At 45.3% G+C, this 19,990-nt stretch overlaps 1 protein-coding gene across 1 annotated transcript in view; it reads right to left on the bottom strand.

The window, feature by feature from the left end:
• The window catches only part of PUM2 (pumilio RNA binding family member 2), a 112,763-nt gene that overhangs the window by 39,411 nt on the left and 53,362 nt on the right, over positions 1 to 19,990 (bottom strand). The window contains exons 8-10 of the mRNA XM_082250220.1: positions 14,396 to 14,534; positions 10,408 to 10,533; positions 6,689 to 6,840 (exon numbers count right to left, since the gene is read on the bottom strand). Of these exons, the coding sequence (XP_082106346.1) occupies positions 6,689 to 6,840; positions 10,408 to 10,533; positions 14,396 to 14,534 (417 nt within the window). The remainder of the gene's footprint in view (positions 1 to 6,688; positions 6,841 to 10,407; positions 10,534 to 14,395; positions 14,535 to 19,990) is intronic.

Raw genomic sequence — 19,990 nt, 5'->3', positions numbered from 1 at the left:
CATCCTTAATGATGAGACTCAACAAAAAAAAGAGAAAAAAATGTATTTTTTTTTTTTTCAAACAGAAAAAAACCCTCGAGGTAGACCACCGGTCTCCTCAAATTGCGGCCTGCAAAACCTTGCGGCCAAATGAGGCATCCGCCGATGCCGTCACATCAATTTTATAGAACTTTGTAAAGGTATGTACCGACGACCAGGTGGCCGCCTTACATACCTGGACCACTGACGCCTGATGGCGAAAGGCCCAGGAAGTACTGAGCGCTCGAGTGGAGTGCGCCCTAACAGGGAACGGAGGACTCTGACCCTTAATAGAATAAGCCTGTACCACCGTTTGTCTAATCCATTTGGCAATGGGCGCGGCAGATGCAGGCAAACCCTTTCTGGGGCCATCCGTGATCACAAAAAGTGAATCCGTCTTACGGAAAGATTCCGTAGCTTTCAGGTATACCCTGATTGCCCGAACCACATCTAAGGAATGCAACGCATGTTCCCGATGATGCTTGGGCTGAGGACACAAGGAAGGTAGTACAATATCTTCATTCAGATGAAAATCTGAAACCACCTTAGGAAGAAAGGATGGCTTAGGATGAAGTACTACCTTATCCCTATGAATCACTAGGTATGGGGACTGGCATGATAATGCAGCCAGTTCTGACACCCTGCGAGCAGAAGTAATAGCCACCAAGAAGGCCACCTTCTGGGATAAAGTAAGCAAGGGAATCTCCCTGATGTTTTCAAAGGGAGGTTTCTGTAGAACCGACAAAACCAAATTAAGATCCCAGGGCGGTAAGGGCGCGCGGACTGGAGGAGCCAGGTGCCGCACCCCCTGGATGAAATTCCGCACCAAGGATTTGGTAGCTAAAGGCTTCTGAAAGAAGATTGCTAATGCTGAAACTTGACCCTTGATGGTGCTCAAGGCTAGCTTCTGCTCAACCCCTTGTTGCAAAAAGGCCAATATTCGAGTCACCGAATAGGTACGTGGAGGAAATCCTAAAGATTCGCACCACGCAATATAAGTCTTCCATGTGTGATAATAGACTTTGCTGGAAGTCGCTTTCCTTGCTTTAATAAGGGTAGGAATGACTGAAGTAGACAAACCTCTGTCCTTCAGTACTTGGGTCTCAATGGCCAGGCCATTAAACCCAGCGACTGTAAAGCATGATGGTAAATTGGTCCTTGAGACCACAGACACTCCCTGAGACGAAGTTCCCACGGAACGTCTACGACTAACATGTCCAAGTCGGCCAGGCCGGCTTGAGGAGGCCAGCCTAGAATTTCTAGGACCACTGGCGCTGATAGAATCTGAAACAGGCGTCCCTAGAGGTATCTGGCCCCGACCATCTGAGAAAGTCTGGTCGTTTTCTGTTCCCACACATTTATCAGATACCTGATAGTTATCAGGAAAGGTGATCTTTTCTGGTTGAACCTCAGGGACCGAAGTCACCCGACTAGAGGCTACTTGGCCTATCTGGTCAACCAGATCAGATTCCTGTGAGGTATCGGGACTAATCTTAGGAAAAGGTAAAGGAAAAGATCTATTCAGGGAACGGTAACTACCGCTTCCTGTAGTACTTAAATGTTGGAAGGGAAGAATCGCACCGGTAGTAGTGGTTGATGCTCGATCTAATGTCCTGAATACCGGTGAAAACGTCCCCCCACCCTGAAACCGGGTGGGGGCGCACCTTCAGGCTGTGTACTCCTTTGCTTCGGGTTTGGCTGGGTTGGTCCTTTGCTTGTCCGACCAGCCCTTCTTGAACCCTCCTGGAGGAGTCTTGCCTTTCCCGCTAGTACCAGCCGGGCGCCCTTTATGGGCGGTAAAGAAAGGTCCTCGCTTGTTGCGAGGTCCCTTAGCTTTAGCAGCCTGTGGCAAAAAAGTGCTCTTGCCCCCAGTGGCATCCTTAATGATTTCATCTAGGTTGGCCCCAAATAGACGATTCCCCTGAAAAGGGAGATTAGTCAAGGTCTTTTTGGAACCTAGGTCAGCTGACCAGCATTTTAACCACAGCACACGTCTGAGGATCACCGCTGACTTAGATGCATGCCCTAATAAGGGAGTAGTGTCCAAGGCTGCGTCACAGATAAACTGTAGCCCTTGTATAATCTGTTCCATCAAATCAGATGTCTCCTGGGGAATATCTTTTCCCCTAAGATCTTGGCGTACCATTTTCGCCCATTCCGTAAGTGTCTGGGAAACTAGACCAATAACAATTACTGGTCTAAATGCTGACCCTATCAGAGAGAAGATGGTGCGGGACTCTGCTTCCATCTTTCGATCCACCGGATCCTTAAAGGACGAAGTGTCCTCCACTGGAATAACCGTGGCTTTATTCAGCCTGGAAATAGGTGGATCCACCACTGGTGGTACCGTCCATTTCTTAATGATGGATTCCTCAAACGGATAGCGTCTAGCAATACGCTTGGAAATAGTAAAGGTACGTTTAGAATGCTCCCATTCTCCTTTAATCTGATTACCGAAACATTTAGGTACAGGAAAAACCTTCACCGTTTTGATGGGCTTATTAGTACCAAAGGGAATCTCTGTTTCAGTTGCCTCTGCCGGTAAAGCCTCAAGTTTTAAGGTTTCCTGCACTGCCACAACTAGTGCGTCCACCAATGCTTCTTCCTGAATTATAGCAGGAGAAGAAGCGTCCTCCTCACTGTCTGAGGGGGCTTTACCTGGAATAACAGCCCTTGCAGAGGAACCTGCAACTGCAGTGACCATCTCTGAATCAGAGTCAGAGGTGTCAGATAGTATAGGGGTAGGCGGGGGTCGCTTCCTTGACCCCCGTCCCTGACAGGCCGCCTCCACCCGAGCCACCATAGACTCCAAAATTGCTGTAAATGACTCTATACTCTGTGCACCGGCGGGTCCCGTGGCCCCCTCGAGGGAAACAGGTGGGGGAATATGTGTGGCAGGGTCCATGATAATTCCAGTCACTTCCTGGATAATATAATTCAAAAATAAAAAACTTTTTTTTTTTTTTTTTCAGACCCCCAGCGCCACAAAAGCCCCTTAGTGTTACCTGCTAGGGATCCCTATCGATCGAGAGAGAGAGAGAGATAGACCCCCAGGCTCACCACTTGATGCTCAGAGTTTAACTGCAACAGGTTACAGCGCTGTCTTGACAAACAGGAAGTCTTTTGGCTGGCTGCCCAGGAAGAAAGGAGGCGGCTCCGCCCCTCTGCACGCCTTCCGGCGCCTCCCCCAAGCTCCACGAGGTGTTTGGATCACCTCAAACATGGCCGCCCCCATGCTGGAGACACGAGGCTACGCCAAAATGGCGGCTCGTGCGATCCAGCAAAAAAAAATGGCGGCGGCCTGTACTGAATAGCGGTGTGCTGCAGGACACACAACATTCTCTCTGCATGGGGATATGGCGTGGTTGGTGGTACCGGCCCTGGCGGACCGCATGGCCATTCGGGAGGCCTGCTAATAGCTGGAGATCTGATTAGGAAGGCAGTCTACATGTCCGTGGCTTCTGACTGGTAGGTAGCTTATTCTTAACACCGTAAGATTCCCAGAATGCCACAGATTACATCTTTTTAACATGTATACAATTAGATTGTTAGCTCCCAAACCAAGCCTCCTGGCTTTTTGCACATAAAATCACACTCAAAGTAGGAGGATCTGTGTCATGTTATAGGATAGAGAGGGACTCTATCTTACCATACAGAGAGGGGCCCGCGTTCACCACAAGACCCGTCAGGGGAAAAGGGGGAACATACTACTCACCATACCGGAACCAGGCGGGCACCAACTCCTGACAGTACCCCTCTCCACCGGGGCGGGAGGGCTGTCGACCGATACGGACGCCGTGACTCATGGTCTTTGGCGTTTCAGCGAGACGTTTAACTCGCGTGGACAGTCCTTTAATGGGACTTTGTCGCGGCCGACCCAGCGCGGAGCTATGGCCTGCACGCGCTCGTAGGCTGAACTGGGGTGACCACCGGATCTCAACATCCAGCCCGTCGCCCAGTTCAGCTTTCTTGCTTGAAGATCTCACAGGAACACTGGAGAAAAAAAGCTGTCTAAAAAATCCTTTAAGAAAAAGTTCTTGCCAGGACCTAAGATCCCAGCAAGGTATCTAGGTCCTTACTCCTAACTAGACAGAAAATAACTGATTTGCTGAGGCAGAGAGAGAGAGGATATACCCTCTGGGACTGCCCCTAAGGTGTGGCCAGAGCTTTTTAATTTCCTGTCTAGTCCTGCTCCTGTGGAGGCAACATAACCCGAAGGTGGTGTATCACCGAGGACTACGTCTGTCAATGAGCGCTAGAGAAATGTATTTTACGGTAAGACAAAAATCCAATTTTATTCTATTGTTCATTGACGGACACAGCTCAAGATCTTCTTAACCAATGGAATGTCCCATAGCAGTGTTAAACATGAGGGGTGGGAAAAGCATAAAAAAATTCCCCCACGGCTAAACCAAAGCCAACCAGGTAACATGGAGCTAAACCGACAACTGGAGCTCACCTGAAGAAAAAAAAAAAACAATACAACCTCAAAGAGGACCAGGTCCTCTAAAACAGAAGCCTTCGGCCAAGGAAGCATCCGCAGATGCAAACACATCAATTTTATTACATTTTGAAAAGGTGTGCACAGATGACCAGGTAGCCGCCTTGCAAACCTGCATTACTGACGCCTGATGAAGCTGCAACAGGGAAAAGAAGAACCTGACCCTTAATTGAATAGGTTTGAAACACCGTCTGTCTCATCCATCTGGAAATGGTCACAGCAGAAGCAAACAACCCCTTCCGAGGTCCGTCCGTGAGCACAAATAGTGAGTCCGACTTCCTAAAAGACTCCGTAGCTGCCAGGTACACCCTAATTGCACAAACAACTTCCAAGGAATGCAAGACAAATTTTCTTCTGATATTTTGGCCCGGGACACAGGGAAGGCAACACAATGTCTTCAAATGAAAATCAGAGACAGCCTTTGGAAGGAACGACAGACAGGCAAAGAACCCCTTTATCTCTGTAAACCAACAAGTAAGGTGAACGAGAAGACAACACCACCAGCTCCAACACCCTGTGCACAGAAGTGATTGCCACCAAAAAGGCTACCTTCTGGGATAACATAAGCGGGGGAACCTCCCTAAGATTTTCAAAAGGAGGTTTCTGGAGGACTGAAAACACCAAATTAAATTCCCAAGACTGCAATGGAGACCGCACCGGAGGAGCCAAGTGTCTAACTCCTTCGATAAAAGTATGCACCAAGGAAAGTGTGGCCAATGGTCATTGAAGGAAGACCACCACGGCCGAGACCTCGCCCTTGATAGTACTCAAGTCCAGGTGCTGCTCAACCCCCCCCCCCGTTGGAGGTCAAGATCCAAGCCCCGAAAACTACACCAGCAGGAAGGGGGGGCCCTGGCAGGAGCCCCCACCAGGTACAGCCCCCTCCAAAAAGGAGATTGTCCTGTCGCCAGGGGCGTGCCTCCACCCTCCTCCCTAGCTTAGCATCCCAGACCGACCTGAAAAGGGGGTATGACCACCCTATTGGGGGGGGCTGTTGGCAGATGAAGGGCAAAGTGTGCGCAGGGACCACCGAGAGGGGGACGCTGCATAGGAAGGCAGAAAACCCAGGGGTCTGACCGTCCCAGGGAGGGGCCCATATCCACCACAAAACCCTCAAGGGGGAGAGGGGGGAACAGCTACTTACCATACCAGGAACAGGGTTGGCACCGCTCCAGACACAACCTCCTCTCCATCGAAATGGGGGGCTGTCGGCCAGGAGGAATGCTGCAACTCCAGCAAAGCCAGGTCATATGCGACCTCGCAAGATGTTTAACTCGCAGGCCAGCTGTCGGCCAGTAGGGCTATGTCGCAGCTGACCTAGCGTGGAGCTGAGGCCTGTGCGTGCGCTGGCCTGACTGGGGTGACCACTGGATTTTAAAAAATATCCAGCCTGTTGCCCAGTCCAGCAGTTGATTGTAGATTCTCACAGGAAAAATAGAAAAATCCATTAAATAGGAAAAAAAATTGCCAGGACCACAGATCCCAGCAAGGCACTAGGTCTTTAACTTCTGACTAGGCAGTGCCTATAGCTGAGAGAGAGGGAGTATACCCCCTGGGACTGCCTACAGGCATAGTCAAGCTTTCTTTCTACCTCGTGTCCTACTCCTGTAGAGGGGCAGTATAACCTAATGGTTAAGATGATCAGGCGATGTGTCCGTCAATGAACGATAGAGAAAATATCCATAGTTAGAACTCTTCTTTAAGGCTGGGTTCACACCTAAATCAGATGCTCAAAGGGGTTCAGTGTGTCCTTGGTCTCGGTTTCAGGCCCGAATTTTTGCATGAATTCAGACCTAAAATTGAGCCAAAGATGCACAGGACCCCTGTGCAATCTGCTCCGCAGCCGCCACGTATATGTGTGAACCAGCTCCATTGAGAGCTGGTCACAGTCTCCTGTCATGCGAATTGGATGCGGGGAAACCCACAACCAATTTGCACCAGTGTAAACTCAGCCTAAAATGTTTACTTGAAGAGCAATTTTAATTTATTTAGCTACTTGCTAAACAAAAATAAAAGGCGTCAATTCCCTACCACAGATCTCAATTCTGAAGTTTCTGATATTTATAAGCAGACTACAGGTGTGATTCAGCCTGTCAAGAGTCGAACATACACAATATTTTTGGGTCGACGAACAATTGAAATCATGTGTGCTATGTTCATTTTACTCACCTGCTGTTGTCCCTGGGATGCCTGTGTTGCTGCCTGCTGATTGGTGTTGTTGGCAGCAGAGGCAGCTGCTGCTGCGGCTTGTTGCTGAAATAATCCAGCAGGATACACTCCCCACGGTACCCCGTAATATTGTGGAGGGACAACTGCAGGCCCTACAAAGGACCAAACAAGTTTATTAGTGCAAGCAATAAACAGTGTATGGCAAACACTGCACAGACCTTTTGATTATACATTTATACTACCAATCACACAGCAAGGCAAACAGGGATTTTCCACCTTTAACCACTTAAGCTCTTCATGACTTGCCCATTTTTACCATTTGGCACTTTGCTACTTTAACTGGTAATTGGGCGCTGTACCCAAATGAAGTCGATATCTTTTTTGCAAACAAATAGAGCTTTATTTTGATGGTATATGATCGCCACTGGGTTTGTTATACAAATGAAAAAAGACCAAAAATAACCCCAAAAAGTTTTACTTTCTGCTATAAAACACAACTATTCAACAACCATGCTTCAAATGGGCACATGTTCATTTTTCTCAATCCTCTTTATTATATTCAAGATTAAAGCAAATGTACATATTTTCATATTTCAGTCACACAATCATCAAATACCGCTATTGAATAGTTACATTTATGCTTAAGAGACAGCAGGTAGGGCCCCAGCCTAATTGTCACACATTTTCCTGATCATAAAGCATTTCTGAACCCCAACAACGAACATCTCTGTTTTTTACAAGTGTTTAACAAGTCTAAAAAGCCTGTTTACAGAGCTCAATAGATGAAACTCATTATATAAAAATGAATGATCTGAAAAGGACTTTTCCCTACTTCAGCACTACACTGTACAACAATGTAGACAGTTTCAATGAGAGACAGCCCTGTCTTTTCTGATCCTCACCTTCTTCCACTGTCCCCAATCCATCTGCTGATAGAACATAGCCCTAGGTGGCACTCTGCACATGCTCAGTTTGGTGTGTATTGCTAGAGTTTTTTTTTTTGGGGGGGGGGAGGGTGCATGTGATCAGCACAGGGTCAATCAGCACTGTCCAATCAGAGGTCCTGCAGCCTCATAGGACACAGAGAATGAAAACTCCTCCTACAAGCTTTAACCAGACAATGATAGACGTCACAAGACTGCTATATACTGCTGATAAGAAAAGGTATTTAGCAGTTTATATTTACTAAAACTCTTGCATTTCCATGTTCTGTGTACTGTGGGGGACCAGATATAGTGAATGCAGGCTCCTGGGATTAGTAACACTTGAAGAGCACAGAGCAGAGAATGTGTTCAGGAAGGCATAGATAACACGAACATTGTCAAATGCAAAATAAGAAGCACCTTGTCATTTTTTTGGAAGGATGAAAATAAAACTAAGCTCTCAGTGCTGCTCTTAGTAAGCAAGGGGAGTTTTTTAGGTCACAACGAATGATGCAAGCTTAGGGCACATACTTTAAGTGATATATCTATACCCTACTTAATACTTCCTAGACTAAAGCCTAGTGCACACGGGCTGAATGTCGGGAGGCATCGGGTGATTAAATTGAAACCGTCCGACACTCGGCCAGTTTATACTGGAATCGGCCCGACAGAAGCCGGTCATTCGGCTGGCTTCTGTTGAAGGGGAACGACTGAAAAAGGCCATCTCCGTCAAAACACAATAGCACAGCAGGGGAGATCGCTGTAGCAGTACAGCAGCTCCTCCTGAGCGGTCAGTTTTTTTTTTTCCTTCAGGCCTGTTGGATTTAACGAAAAAATAAATACTCCTCATGTGAATTAGGCTTAATGCCTATATAATGTATGGATCCACTATACGAAAAATCGTTCAAACTCATTTTGGAAAAACGAACACGGCTATGAGAGCAAACAGTGCCATCATGTAATGATCAATAAATCGTTCAAATGACAAATTTATCTGTTTGTTCGTTTTTTTCACATACCGTGTTTCCCCGAAAATAAGACCTACCTTTATTTTCGGGGAGGGCTGCAACATAAGCCCTACCCCGAAAATAAGCCCTAGTTTAGCGTTTCTAAACCTAGAAACCACTTTATTAGTGTTTTATAAAATGCCCAGTGTTTGTTTTTGTAATAGAACAGTGTGAAATACCTTCGGTATAGCGCTGCTCGGCGCTCAGCTGATTCCCCTCTTATAGCCGTCAGAGGGGAATCTCAGCCCCTCCCCTCGGCAGTGTTCAGAGCAGGTCACAGAAGGGCCAAGTATTAGAATTGTGTGAAATACCTTAGTTACAGCGCCGCTCGGCGCTTCCGTGACCCCCAGCTGTCAGCGGGGGAGAAGAGAAGCACAGCAGCGGGAAATCAGCTGAGCGCCGCTGTAACAAAGGTATTTCACACAATTCTAATCTAATACTCAGCGCTTCTGTGACCCGCTCTGAACACTGTAGAGAGGAGGGGCGGATATCCCCCTCTGACAGCTACGGTATGAGAGAAGGACAGCAGAGTGGGAGATCAGCTACCGAAGGTATTTCATACTATTCTATTGCAGAAACACACACTGGACATTATATAAAAACACTAATAAAGTGGACTCTAGGATTTTAAAAACACTAAACTAGGTTCACACAGGGGATTCCTGACAGGCAGGGAGGGAGAGAAGACAGCACATTACAGATAAGACCTACCCCGAAAATAAGCCCTACTGGGTCTTTTGGTGCCAAAATTAATATAACACCCAGGCTTATTTTCAGGGTAAACACGGTATATCTAGTGCAAACACTTTGGACGAGAAACACATTAACATTTCAATTTATCGTTTATTCGGCAGTAAAATTTCAAACTTGTCTGTTTTTTTCGGCTCATATAAAAGTCACAGCCGATTACCAATTTTTGCCCATCAACTGCCTGAAAAATTAACGAACTGTCCAAATGACCGAATTACGGTCAGTTTTCCATATAGTGTATGGCCAGCATAATGCAAACATTGGGTCAGAGAGATCTCCTTTTAATCATTTTCACAACTACTTAACACTGAAATATCAGGAACGCTCCAAGACTCGAAATAGTAGATAACTATAACCAAAGATACTGAATTCTTTCACGCATTTTGATGACCGATTTACTACCAAATTACTTTGGGCGTTTCTCAGATCTGTTCACTACTTATAATTTAATTTTTCAAGCAAAGCTACAGGTTTGCATTGAACCTCAGTATACACTTGCTTTTCCTTTACAATTGGAAGTATATTCCGCTGAGTAAGGCTAAAGCAAAATGAAGGCAACCTAACAAAGTTAGGAATGAAATCTCAGGATTATCCACATTACCTCTGCACAATCTATCTTAGCCCTGTCGGGGAAGGGTTCCATGTTTTGCTGCCCTCATCCTATCATGCCATGCAAGTGAACTATCCAAAGAACCCTTTAAAAGGCTCTAACAGACACTCGATCGTTGCCACACTACGCAGCAACCACTACAGGTAGCTGGAACTTCAGATTTAGAGCCCAGCACTCCACCACTTCTATTCTGAATGTAATGTGCACTGTGCTGTCAATCAAATTGACAGTACAGGAGTTGGACACAGACAGTATCTGGGGATCTTAGGTAGTGGACTGAATGTCACTTGCTCTGCTTCTGCAAGTAAACAGATGTCACCTAAACTCACTAGTCACTTCTGCAACATTTCTTCAATTGAAAAAAAACGGCAGCTTTGTAAAAATTAGCTTTCCTCTTTCAAAGACTCTGGTCAGCAACCCTGGACATACCTGCCAATGTTGCTGCAGCAGCGAGGCCAGCCGCGGTGTATGGATCTGTGCCAGGGTGAGCCGTGCTGATGATATAAGGGTTTGGCACAAAGGCAGCTGGAGCTAGACCTGCTGAAAACATACCGGCTGGAATAAAGAGAAACCATTATGAAATAGGACATGACATTCACACAAAGATTGTTCAACTAGAAAAACATTCCTTTATCAGATGTGCCTTCACCTCAAGACAACATACATTAAAGTGCCATTAGAAGTTTCTTATAAACACATTAAGAGAAAACTGATGAATAACAACCTTCTCTGTTTTACCATCCATACACCACAGCCTGTTGCTCCTCTATGCTATTAGGGTTTTCCAGAAAGGACACAGCAGAGACTTGGAAAGCCGCTGCCACAGAAAATTTTTAAGGTTAAAGCGGTATTAAACCACCACAAAAATTAAGCAAAAAAAAAAAAAAATGGGTCCCCCCTGCAGGTTTAACTCGTAACGTACTAGTATGCAGTGCATGCTAGCAAATTATGATAGACTCCAGAGCAGCGCTGTCACGGCACTTCAACCTTCACACAGTCTTTCTTCTGGGTTTGCAGGCTCCAGCTGTATAAATGGCAGGGGCCATGATAACTTCACTCCCGTGCATGAGCGCGGGGGCCCCAGAGTGGAGCTCGAAAGGTATGACATGGGTATGCTGTCCCTTCAGAGCGCAAGCGCTGGTGACATCAGCGGCAGCATCCCGTATGAATAACTTCTAAACAATGCAAGCTTAGGAGATACTTACTGTACCAACAAGTAAGCCTTATTATAGACTTAACTGTAGGTTTATTTCCACTTTAGGACCACAAGCAGCTCCAAGCTATAGTAGCAAATGAAAAAATATCTAAGAAGCTGTCATGGACAGAATGTCTTACCTTCCCTTTGAGGTGGCTATGCATGGAAATAATGTGATTTTTTGACTTAATGTAAAATCCATTCCTCTGATGTTCATTGATGGACACAGCTCCTGATCTTTTTAACCATTGGGTCACACTGCCCCCTACAGGAGTAGGACACTAAGCAGAAAAAAGTCTGGCTATGCTTATGGGCAGTCCCAGGGCATATACTCCCCCCTCTCTGCTATAGGTACTCAGTTTTGTTACAAGCAGTGTCAAGAGAAAATACAACTCCACAGAGGGGTGGGTGCTGTGTCCGTCAATGATCAGAGAAATCCCAATTTCTTTCGTTTATTCTCGGACACAGCTCCAGATATTCTTAAAGCGGTTGTAAACCCAAAATGCAAAAAAAAAAAAATAAAAAAAACCTGCAAGACAATAAGGCATAATGAGCTAGTATGGATCGCATACTAGCTCATTATGTATTACTTACCTTAGAACGAAGCCCCGACACGGACCCCCGGACATCGCTGCGGGCGCCGCCATGATCCCTCGCCGTCTCTTCCGGGTTCGGCGGCTCCGGCGCTGTGATTGGAATGCGCGCGGGAGTGATTTTCCGGCAAGCTAAACTAAAGGTCCCCCCGGACCTTCAGAACCCGTGAGCGGCTGCATGCACTGCAAATATCTCCTAAACCGTGCCGGTTTAGGAGATATTAATTGTACCTACAGGTAAGCCTTATAGGCTTACCTGTAGGTAAAAGTGTAAAAAAGCGGGATACTACCGCTTTAACCATTGGGATGTCCCAAAGCAGTGTCAAACATGAGGAGTGGGAACAGCAAAAAATTCCCAAGGGCAGGGTGAAGGGAGAGGCAGAGTAACGGGAGGAGCAGGCGGAGGGGCAGGGTAAAGGGAGGAGCAGGCGGAGGGGCAGGGTAAAGGTAGGGGAGGATAGGATAAAGGGAGGAGAGGGGAGGATAGGATAGGAGGGAGGAGAGGGGAGGATAGGATAGGATAGGAGGGAGGAGAGGGGAGGATAGGATAGGAGGGAGGAGAGGGGAGGATAGGATAGGAGGGAGGGAGGGGAGGTGAGCATAAGGGAGGAGAGGGGAGGATAGGAGAGGATAGGATAAGGAAGGAGAGGGGAGGGGAGGATAGGATAAGGGAGGAGAGGGGAGGGGAGGATAGGATAAGGGAGGAGAGGGGAGGGGAGGGGAGGATAGGATAGGATAAGGGAGGAGAGGGGAGGGGAGGATAGGATAAGGAAGGAGAGGGGAGGGGAGGATAGGATAAGGAAGGAGAGGGGAGGATAGGATAGGATAAGGAAGGAGAGGGGAGGATAGGATAAGATAAGGAAGGAGAGGGGAGGATAGGATAAGGGAAGAGGGAGGGGGGGAGAGGGAAGAGGGAGGGGGAAGAGGGAGGGTGGGGGAGAGGAAAGAGCAAGGGTGGGGGAGAGGAAAGAGGAAGGGGGGGGGGGGAGAGGAAAGAGGAAGGGGGGGGGGAGAGGAAAGAGGAAGGGGGGGGAGGGGGAAGAGGAAGGGGGGAGGGGGAAGAGGAAGGGGGGGAGGGGGAAGAGGAAGGGGGGGAGGGGGAAGAGGAAGGGGGGGAGGGGGAAGAGGAAGGGGGGGGAGGGGGAAGAGGAAGGGGGGAGGGGGAAGAGGAAGGGGGGGGAGGGGAAGAGGAAGGGGGGGAGGGGGAAGAGGAAGGGGGGGAGGGGGAAGGGGAAGAGGAAGGGGGGGAGGGGGAAGGGGAAGAGGAAGGGGGGAGGGGGAAGGGGAAGAGGAAGGGGGGGAGGGGGAAGGGGAAGAGGAAGGGGGGGAGGGGGAAGAGGAAGGGGGAAGAGGAAGGGGGGGAGGGGGAAGGGGAAGAGGAAGGGGAGGGAGGGGAGTAACATTCCGCAGAGGACCCAAAAAACGGAGGGGGGCGCTGCATGGGAAGGAGGGGAACCCCGGAGGTCTGACCACCCCAGGGAGGGGCCCATGTCCACCCCAAAACCCTCCAGGGGCAGAAGGGGGACAGCTACTTACCATACCAGGAACAGGGTGGGCACCGCTCCATGGGAATGGGGGGAGCTGTCAGCCAGGAGGGACGCTGCGACTTAGGCTGAGGCCAGGTTATATTCGACCTCGCGAGACACTTAACTTGCAGGCCGTGGCCAACCTAGTGCAAAGCTGGAGCCTGCGCATGCTCGCTCGGGCAATTGATTGTAGATTCTTACAGGCACAAAATACCAAAACTAGGAAAGAAAATTCCATTCAAAAGGAAAAAAAAATTGGCAGGACCAGAGATCCCAGCCAGGAACTAGGTTTTTTTTAAAAAAAAAAAAAACAATGCCTATAGCTGAGAGTGGGAGTATACCCCCCTGGGACTGCCCCATAGGCGCAGTCAAGTTTTCTCCTGCCTAGTGTCCTACTCCTGTAAGGTGCCATATAACCCAATGGTCAGGAAGATAAGGAGCTGAGTCCGTCAATGAACAAAAGAGAAAACTGAGTACCTATAGCAGAGAGGGGGAGTATATCCCCTGGGACTGCCCATAGGAGTAGCCAGTCTTTTTTTTCTGCCTAATGTCCTACTCCTGTATGGGGCAGTATAACCCAATGGTTAAGAATATCAGGAGCTGTGTCTGTCGATTAACGAAAGAGAAATCGGGTTACCAGGTGCATATGTTCCTTGACACAACATGCCAACTGATGAATCAGGATTTTACTCCTCTTTCCCCATACTCCAATTAACGCACATCCAACCAAAACTTCTTGGGTAGGATGAGGCAGGTCAAGAATAATCTGACAGGGACCCTGGTGTCCGGGGCTTTTCCCTCACTTACTGGCCAGGTGAAAATAACTGAATCAGGTAGGAACCACAGTAAAATTTGCAACAGGGAAAAACCAGCAATAAAATGCTGACCATGGGCCCTCTCCTTCCCTCGTTCTACTAAAGGATGAAGAAAAAAAGCATTTGCATTTTTGCCTAGAGTCTGTTGGGAGTTTCCCCCTCACTTTCTATCTGGTTAAACTGTTGTCACCATGACCGGAACACTTCAGATAAAAAAAAAATTATTGCATCAGCAAAAGAACATAAGGTACGTGGTAATGGAAACAATCCAAGAGATGCTTCACCTACCAAGATGAGGCTGTTGAGCTGCGGCCAGGGCGTATTGCTGCTGCTGCTGCTGCTGTTGTTGCTGCTGCTGCTGCTGCTGCTGCTGCTGCTGGGCTGCATTTAATTGTTGCATTGTGAAAGCATTTTGTCTCTGGAAGAGCTATGGGAAGAAAGAATATATCTACTTAAGACAGAAAAGTCAGTTTACTAGGGACAATGCAGTTAAATAGACAAAACATCTGCTGCTAGATCTATCTATAGAGGATGTAAGTGCCTCCAATATGAAGTGGTGGCTGTTTATTCAATGCTAAAACACATAGTAACAAAAAGGGATGTAGGGGGTCTAGAAGACTTTTTGGAGTTCTCGGTTAGACATTTCTATTTCACAGATTTCTGCAAAATCCGAGTTTAGGGGCTCAAAGCAATGGCAGGTGACAATAGAAGCATAGAAAACATTCCGGTGACTACAAACCATGCCAAGTCATGCATCAAACAAATAGTATCAGCCTCAGCTCGCTCTGTCTAGGCCACGTCCCCCCATGTGATGGAGCAAGTTGAGGCTTCAACTATTTTTTTTAGATCAGGGCTCGACAACCCGTAGGCGCCAGGTCGACAAGAAATTGTGTCCTGGCTCCAGCACGAATACTCCACACACTCTGCGCCCCCCACCCCACACACACACACACACACACACCCAGGGCTCCACTTTCCCATCTGAGGGTCCAGGGTGTAGCCGGGTAGAGTGGAGGGAAGAGAGCAGACATTCATCCGCTCTCCTCCTCCCTTTTTGTTGTTGACCCGAAAGTGATGTCACTTCCAGGTTCCCGTTAAGTTTGCCAGGCCATCAAGGAAGTCTTAAAGAGAACCTGTGACCAAAAAAATAATCACAGAGGGGACTTTTTGCCCCCTATGTGATGGAGGAAAAAAATATTGGTAAACAAAAATATATTTTATTTAATGCAAAAAAATTGAAGTTACCCCACATATACAAAACTAAAATGCACGCAGCGGGGGCCTAAGCCTGAAAGTATAGATTGCAACTGGATACATATCACCGCGCATGCCGGAATGAGCACTAATTCTCGTACCAGACCTTCATAATGATAAACTAATGACCTATAAAGTATCTTTTAATGGCTTTTAAAGTGTCGCCTAAAGAAAATATATGGTACAGAAGTTTGTCGCTACTTCACGGGCATGAACAAATTTAAAGGTTTGCAACATCTGCTTTTATATTTGAACACAAAATTGGGTAATTTATTGCATTTTTGAGCAACCTAAAATTAACTAAAATTGGAACTACCACTATTTTATTCTTAAAGAGCAAAAAACAGGGAGGGTTGAATTATCGGCTTTGTTTTAGCCACATCCCTAAGATGTACAGAGAGACAAGGCTTCCCCCTCTATATGGGACTTTAAATGCAAAGAAAAATGTATCAAATTAGTATAAAAAGAATTTTATCAAAGTTTAATTGTACATAGTAATTTTACAGAAAAAAAAAAAAACATACAAAAGGTTGTTCAAAATAATAATATACACTAAAATTGATGAGGTACATATTACCACACCATATCGTGATTAAAGCATATAATACAACTGTGTACGTTCAATAAAGCACATTGCACAAGCAAGTCCAACGCGTTTCAAAAGTATTTTGACTCCTTCAGGGGCATTTGTGCATTTATTAGCGGTATGGTCTAAAAAAGACTGTATAAGAAATATCACCATACACATTTGCCTACCTATCAGATAATGTTGATAGATGCCGTAGAGTATAATGGGAATAGATGGTTGTTGTATAGGTCAAAAAAAAAAAAAAAGGGGGGGGGGGCCCCAAATGGACCTGAATGGGACTTCCTGATAAGTAAATTGAGGATTGGAATCAGGAATGGTATCTACAAATTGTTTATATCTTTTTTTCAGATATAAGCTAGATTATATATGCAATTTGTAGATTCCAATCATCAATTTACTTATCAGGGAGTCCCATTCAGGTCCATTTCCGGGCCCCTTTTTTTGGCCTATACAACCACCATCTGTTCCCATTATCTGATTATAGGTAGGCAGATGTGTAAGGTGATTTTTCTTATACAGTCTTATCATTTCTATACATCTATCTATATATTTTTTTTTTCTTTACACATATAAATACTATCTAAACACATTTTGCTAATTTTTGCCCCCTTTCTAGCGACGCCCTGTGGTCTAAGTGCACCTACGTCAGGGTCTTCCCGCTCTGTGCTCCCCAAGGTTGTTTTATTCCCATCTCCCCCATTACCATCCTTTGGGGATTGATGATTGGTCATTGATATGGCACTTTTCTTACTGTTCATGTTTTTTTCTTCTTGAACTAGTATTGAGACATGTGTTTGAGGACATTCCAAGTTCTGTGTAACATCTTACCAGTCACACCTGCATGTTTGATTAATGTTTTAACATGATTTCTTACTTTTATTGACCATACCTCTAATAAATGCCCAACTGTCCCGGAAGGAGGAGTCAAAAAATAAGTTGGATTTGCCAGTGCAAAGTGCATTATAGAATGTACACAGTTGTAATACGTGCTTTAATCACAAGATATGGTGTGGTAATATGTACCCCATTCATTTTATTAGAGCTTATTATTTTGAACAACCTTTCTATGTTGTATTTTGTAAATTTACTATATACAATTAAACTTTGTTAAAAAATTATATTTATACGAATTTGGTACGTTTTTCTATGCCTTGAAAGTCCCATATAGAAGGAGGGAGAAACCTTGTCTCTATTTTATTCTATAGGGCAGGCATCTTCAAACTACGGCCCTCCAGCTGTTGCAGAACTACACGTCCCATGAGGCATTGTAAAATTCTGAAATTCACAGACCGGACTAGGCATGATGGGAATTGTAGTTCCTGAACTGGAGGGCCATAGTCTGGAGACCCCTGTTGTAGGATGTCTGCTTTCAGAAAATCTAGAATGTTTGGGGGTTTTATGTAGTCCTGCAGGCCAAATATATATATATATATATATATATATATATATATATATATATATATATATATATATATATATATATATATATATATATATATATATATATATGGAAATTAATTACACCTGATGTACTGACAACCTATCTCGTTTCTTGAGGCACAAAAATGTCTGGACAGTACAAATATCCCCAAAGGACCCCTGTTTGGAATGTACAGTCCAAGGTATTTAGTAAGGGGCATGGCATGTTTTTGAAGTTTTTTTTGTCATTTTTGGAAAATGAAGGAATTATAAAAACAAAATTAAATTATATATATTTTAACCTATTTTTACCAGTGCAGTACAGCATCATCGTAAAACTGGTTTGGCAGCGATCAAGAACACTGACTGGTTACAGTATGCAAGAGAAAAAAATATATATATAATTTTTTTTACTCGTGACCAAAGCATTATAGTAGTGTTACCATAGTAGCGGTGTACTACTGCTCGGGGAGTAATCAGGATTTCTTTTTTTTTTTTTAAGATTGCTTATACCAGTGAATTTCACTGGTATAAACAACCATTCTTACTGAATGAAACTGATTAATTCAGTATTTATTATTTTGATTGGCCACAGCTAATCACATGGTACAGATGGGTTGTGATTAGCCACAGCTAATCACATGGTACAGATGGGCTGTGATTGGCCTTGTCTCTACTATGTGATCATTGTGAACAATCACAGCTAGGAACACAATTGTACACAACGACTGGCAGGAAAGGAAGCTATTATTAACAATGATACAAATATTTATAATGATTGGTCACAGCGATCACAAGGTACCTGCAGTGGGCGGGTACAGTGCTGCTGCCTCCATGTCCAATGGAGAGAGAAAGAGCAGCGCCACTGCTTTCGGGCACAGGTAACTATTTAATCAGGGATTAAGCATGGATTTTTTTTATCTTAAGGCAGAGAACACAGCTGGTGACAAATTTCGGCCGCAGGGCAGCACGCAAGGTGCGTTCCCGGGAAGACGTTGTAGGACATCCACCCGGAAGTGGTTAAATAGTGACAATCATGTTAAAGCCTATTTCCGCTTCTGAAGTATTCCCATTCACACAGCATACCAAAAAAAAAAAAGCATTTCTTATTTTTCTAGATTCTTGTTTAGAATAGCTTGCAAAGTGCAATCAAGGGACAATCTAGATGGAGGATAGTTTAACATACGTTCTACTCAAACCTTGAAATCTTTAACCGTTTAAGACCGTGTGCACATCTAGTTTACAAATGATATACTCTACAGTTCTGCCAGCACGTACAGACAGGGTTAATTATAGGAAACATAACTCCCCAGCTCCCTCTAACAATACAAAGAAAGGACACACTAAATAGAATTATTAAGTAAAAAGGTAAGCAACAAAGCTCTTTTGTTAACTTTTGTGCTATTCTGTGTGCCACCATAGGGAGCTGGCTCCTATGTCAGCACACGTGTGGGCTCGATCCCAAGCGGGGCTGTGTGCGTCTATTGACACACACCATGGTGCTTGGTCCCACACTCCTCCGGCCTCATTGGATTTGACTAAAAGTAGCAGGAGCCAATGGCTTCTGCAGCTGCATCCGTGTCTAATGGGAAGCGCAGCACTACTGCTTTCGGGCACAGGTAACAATTTAATCTGGGGTTAAAAATATATATTTTTTTTTTTAAGGCAGAGAATGCATTAAGGTAAAAAACCTTAAGCTTTTACAACCACTTTAACCATTTGTGGACCACGACATACCAGTATGTTCCTGGACCTAAAGTGTTTATACTGCAATGACGCTGGATGTTAACTAGTCGCTGGATTGCTTTTACATGCAGCGGAAGGGGACATCCAACCCCCTGTTTACACTTCCGGTGTACCGGAATGGGAACGGCGCCATTTTAAAAAAAAAAAAAATCAAACGTTTTTGAAAACACGATCTTGGTGTGATTGAATGCTTTTAAGGGCAGGAGGAGGGATTCGGAGTCTATTGCTGTCACAAGGGATGTTTACATGCCTTGTGATAGGAATAAAAGTTCTAAAAAAATAAAAAATAGTGCCTCCACCGAGCTCATGCGCAAAGGGGAAAGAACGCCCGATCGTTCCACACGTGAGGTATCACCGCAAGCGTCGAAACAGGCAGTATTTCTAGAACTAGACCTCCTCTGTTAAATCTAAAGTGGTAACCTATAAACGCTTTTAAAGCACTGCCAATCAATAGTAAAATGTATGTCATTTGTAGTTATTGCACAGGCATGCGCAATTTTAAAGCATGACAGTTTTGGTGTTTACTCGGCATAAAATCTTTTATATTTATACAAAAAGCTGGGTTATGTACTGTTTTTTTTTTGTATTAAAATTAAAAGAAAAAAAAATGGTCCTTGAAAAACCTCTGTGCAGATAACTTGTGACCTAAATTGCAAAAGCCACCAATTTATTCTCTAGGTCAGGGGTCTTCAAACTATGGCCCTCCAGTTGTTCAGGAACTACAATTCCCATCATGCCAAGTCATGTCTGTGAATATCAGAGTTTTACAATGCCTCATGGGATGTGTAGTCCCGGCAACAGCTGGAGGGCCGTAGTTTGAGGATCCCCGCTCTAGGTACTCTGCTTTACAAAAATACACTGCTCAAAAAAATGAA

This window comes from Pelophylax lessonae, assembly GCF_965119305.1.
Source record: "Pelophylax lessonae genome assembly, chromosome: 3".
NCBI classification, from domain to species: domain Eukaryota; kingdom Metazoa; phylum Chordata; class Amphibia; order Anura; family Ranidae; genus Pelophylax; species Pelophylax lessonae.
The sequence above is the reverse complement of the archived record's forward strand: the minus strand, read 5'-3'. Positions and strand labels throughout refer to the sequence as shown.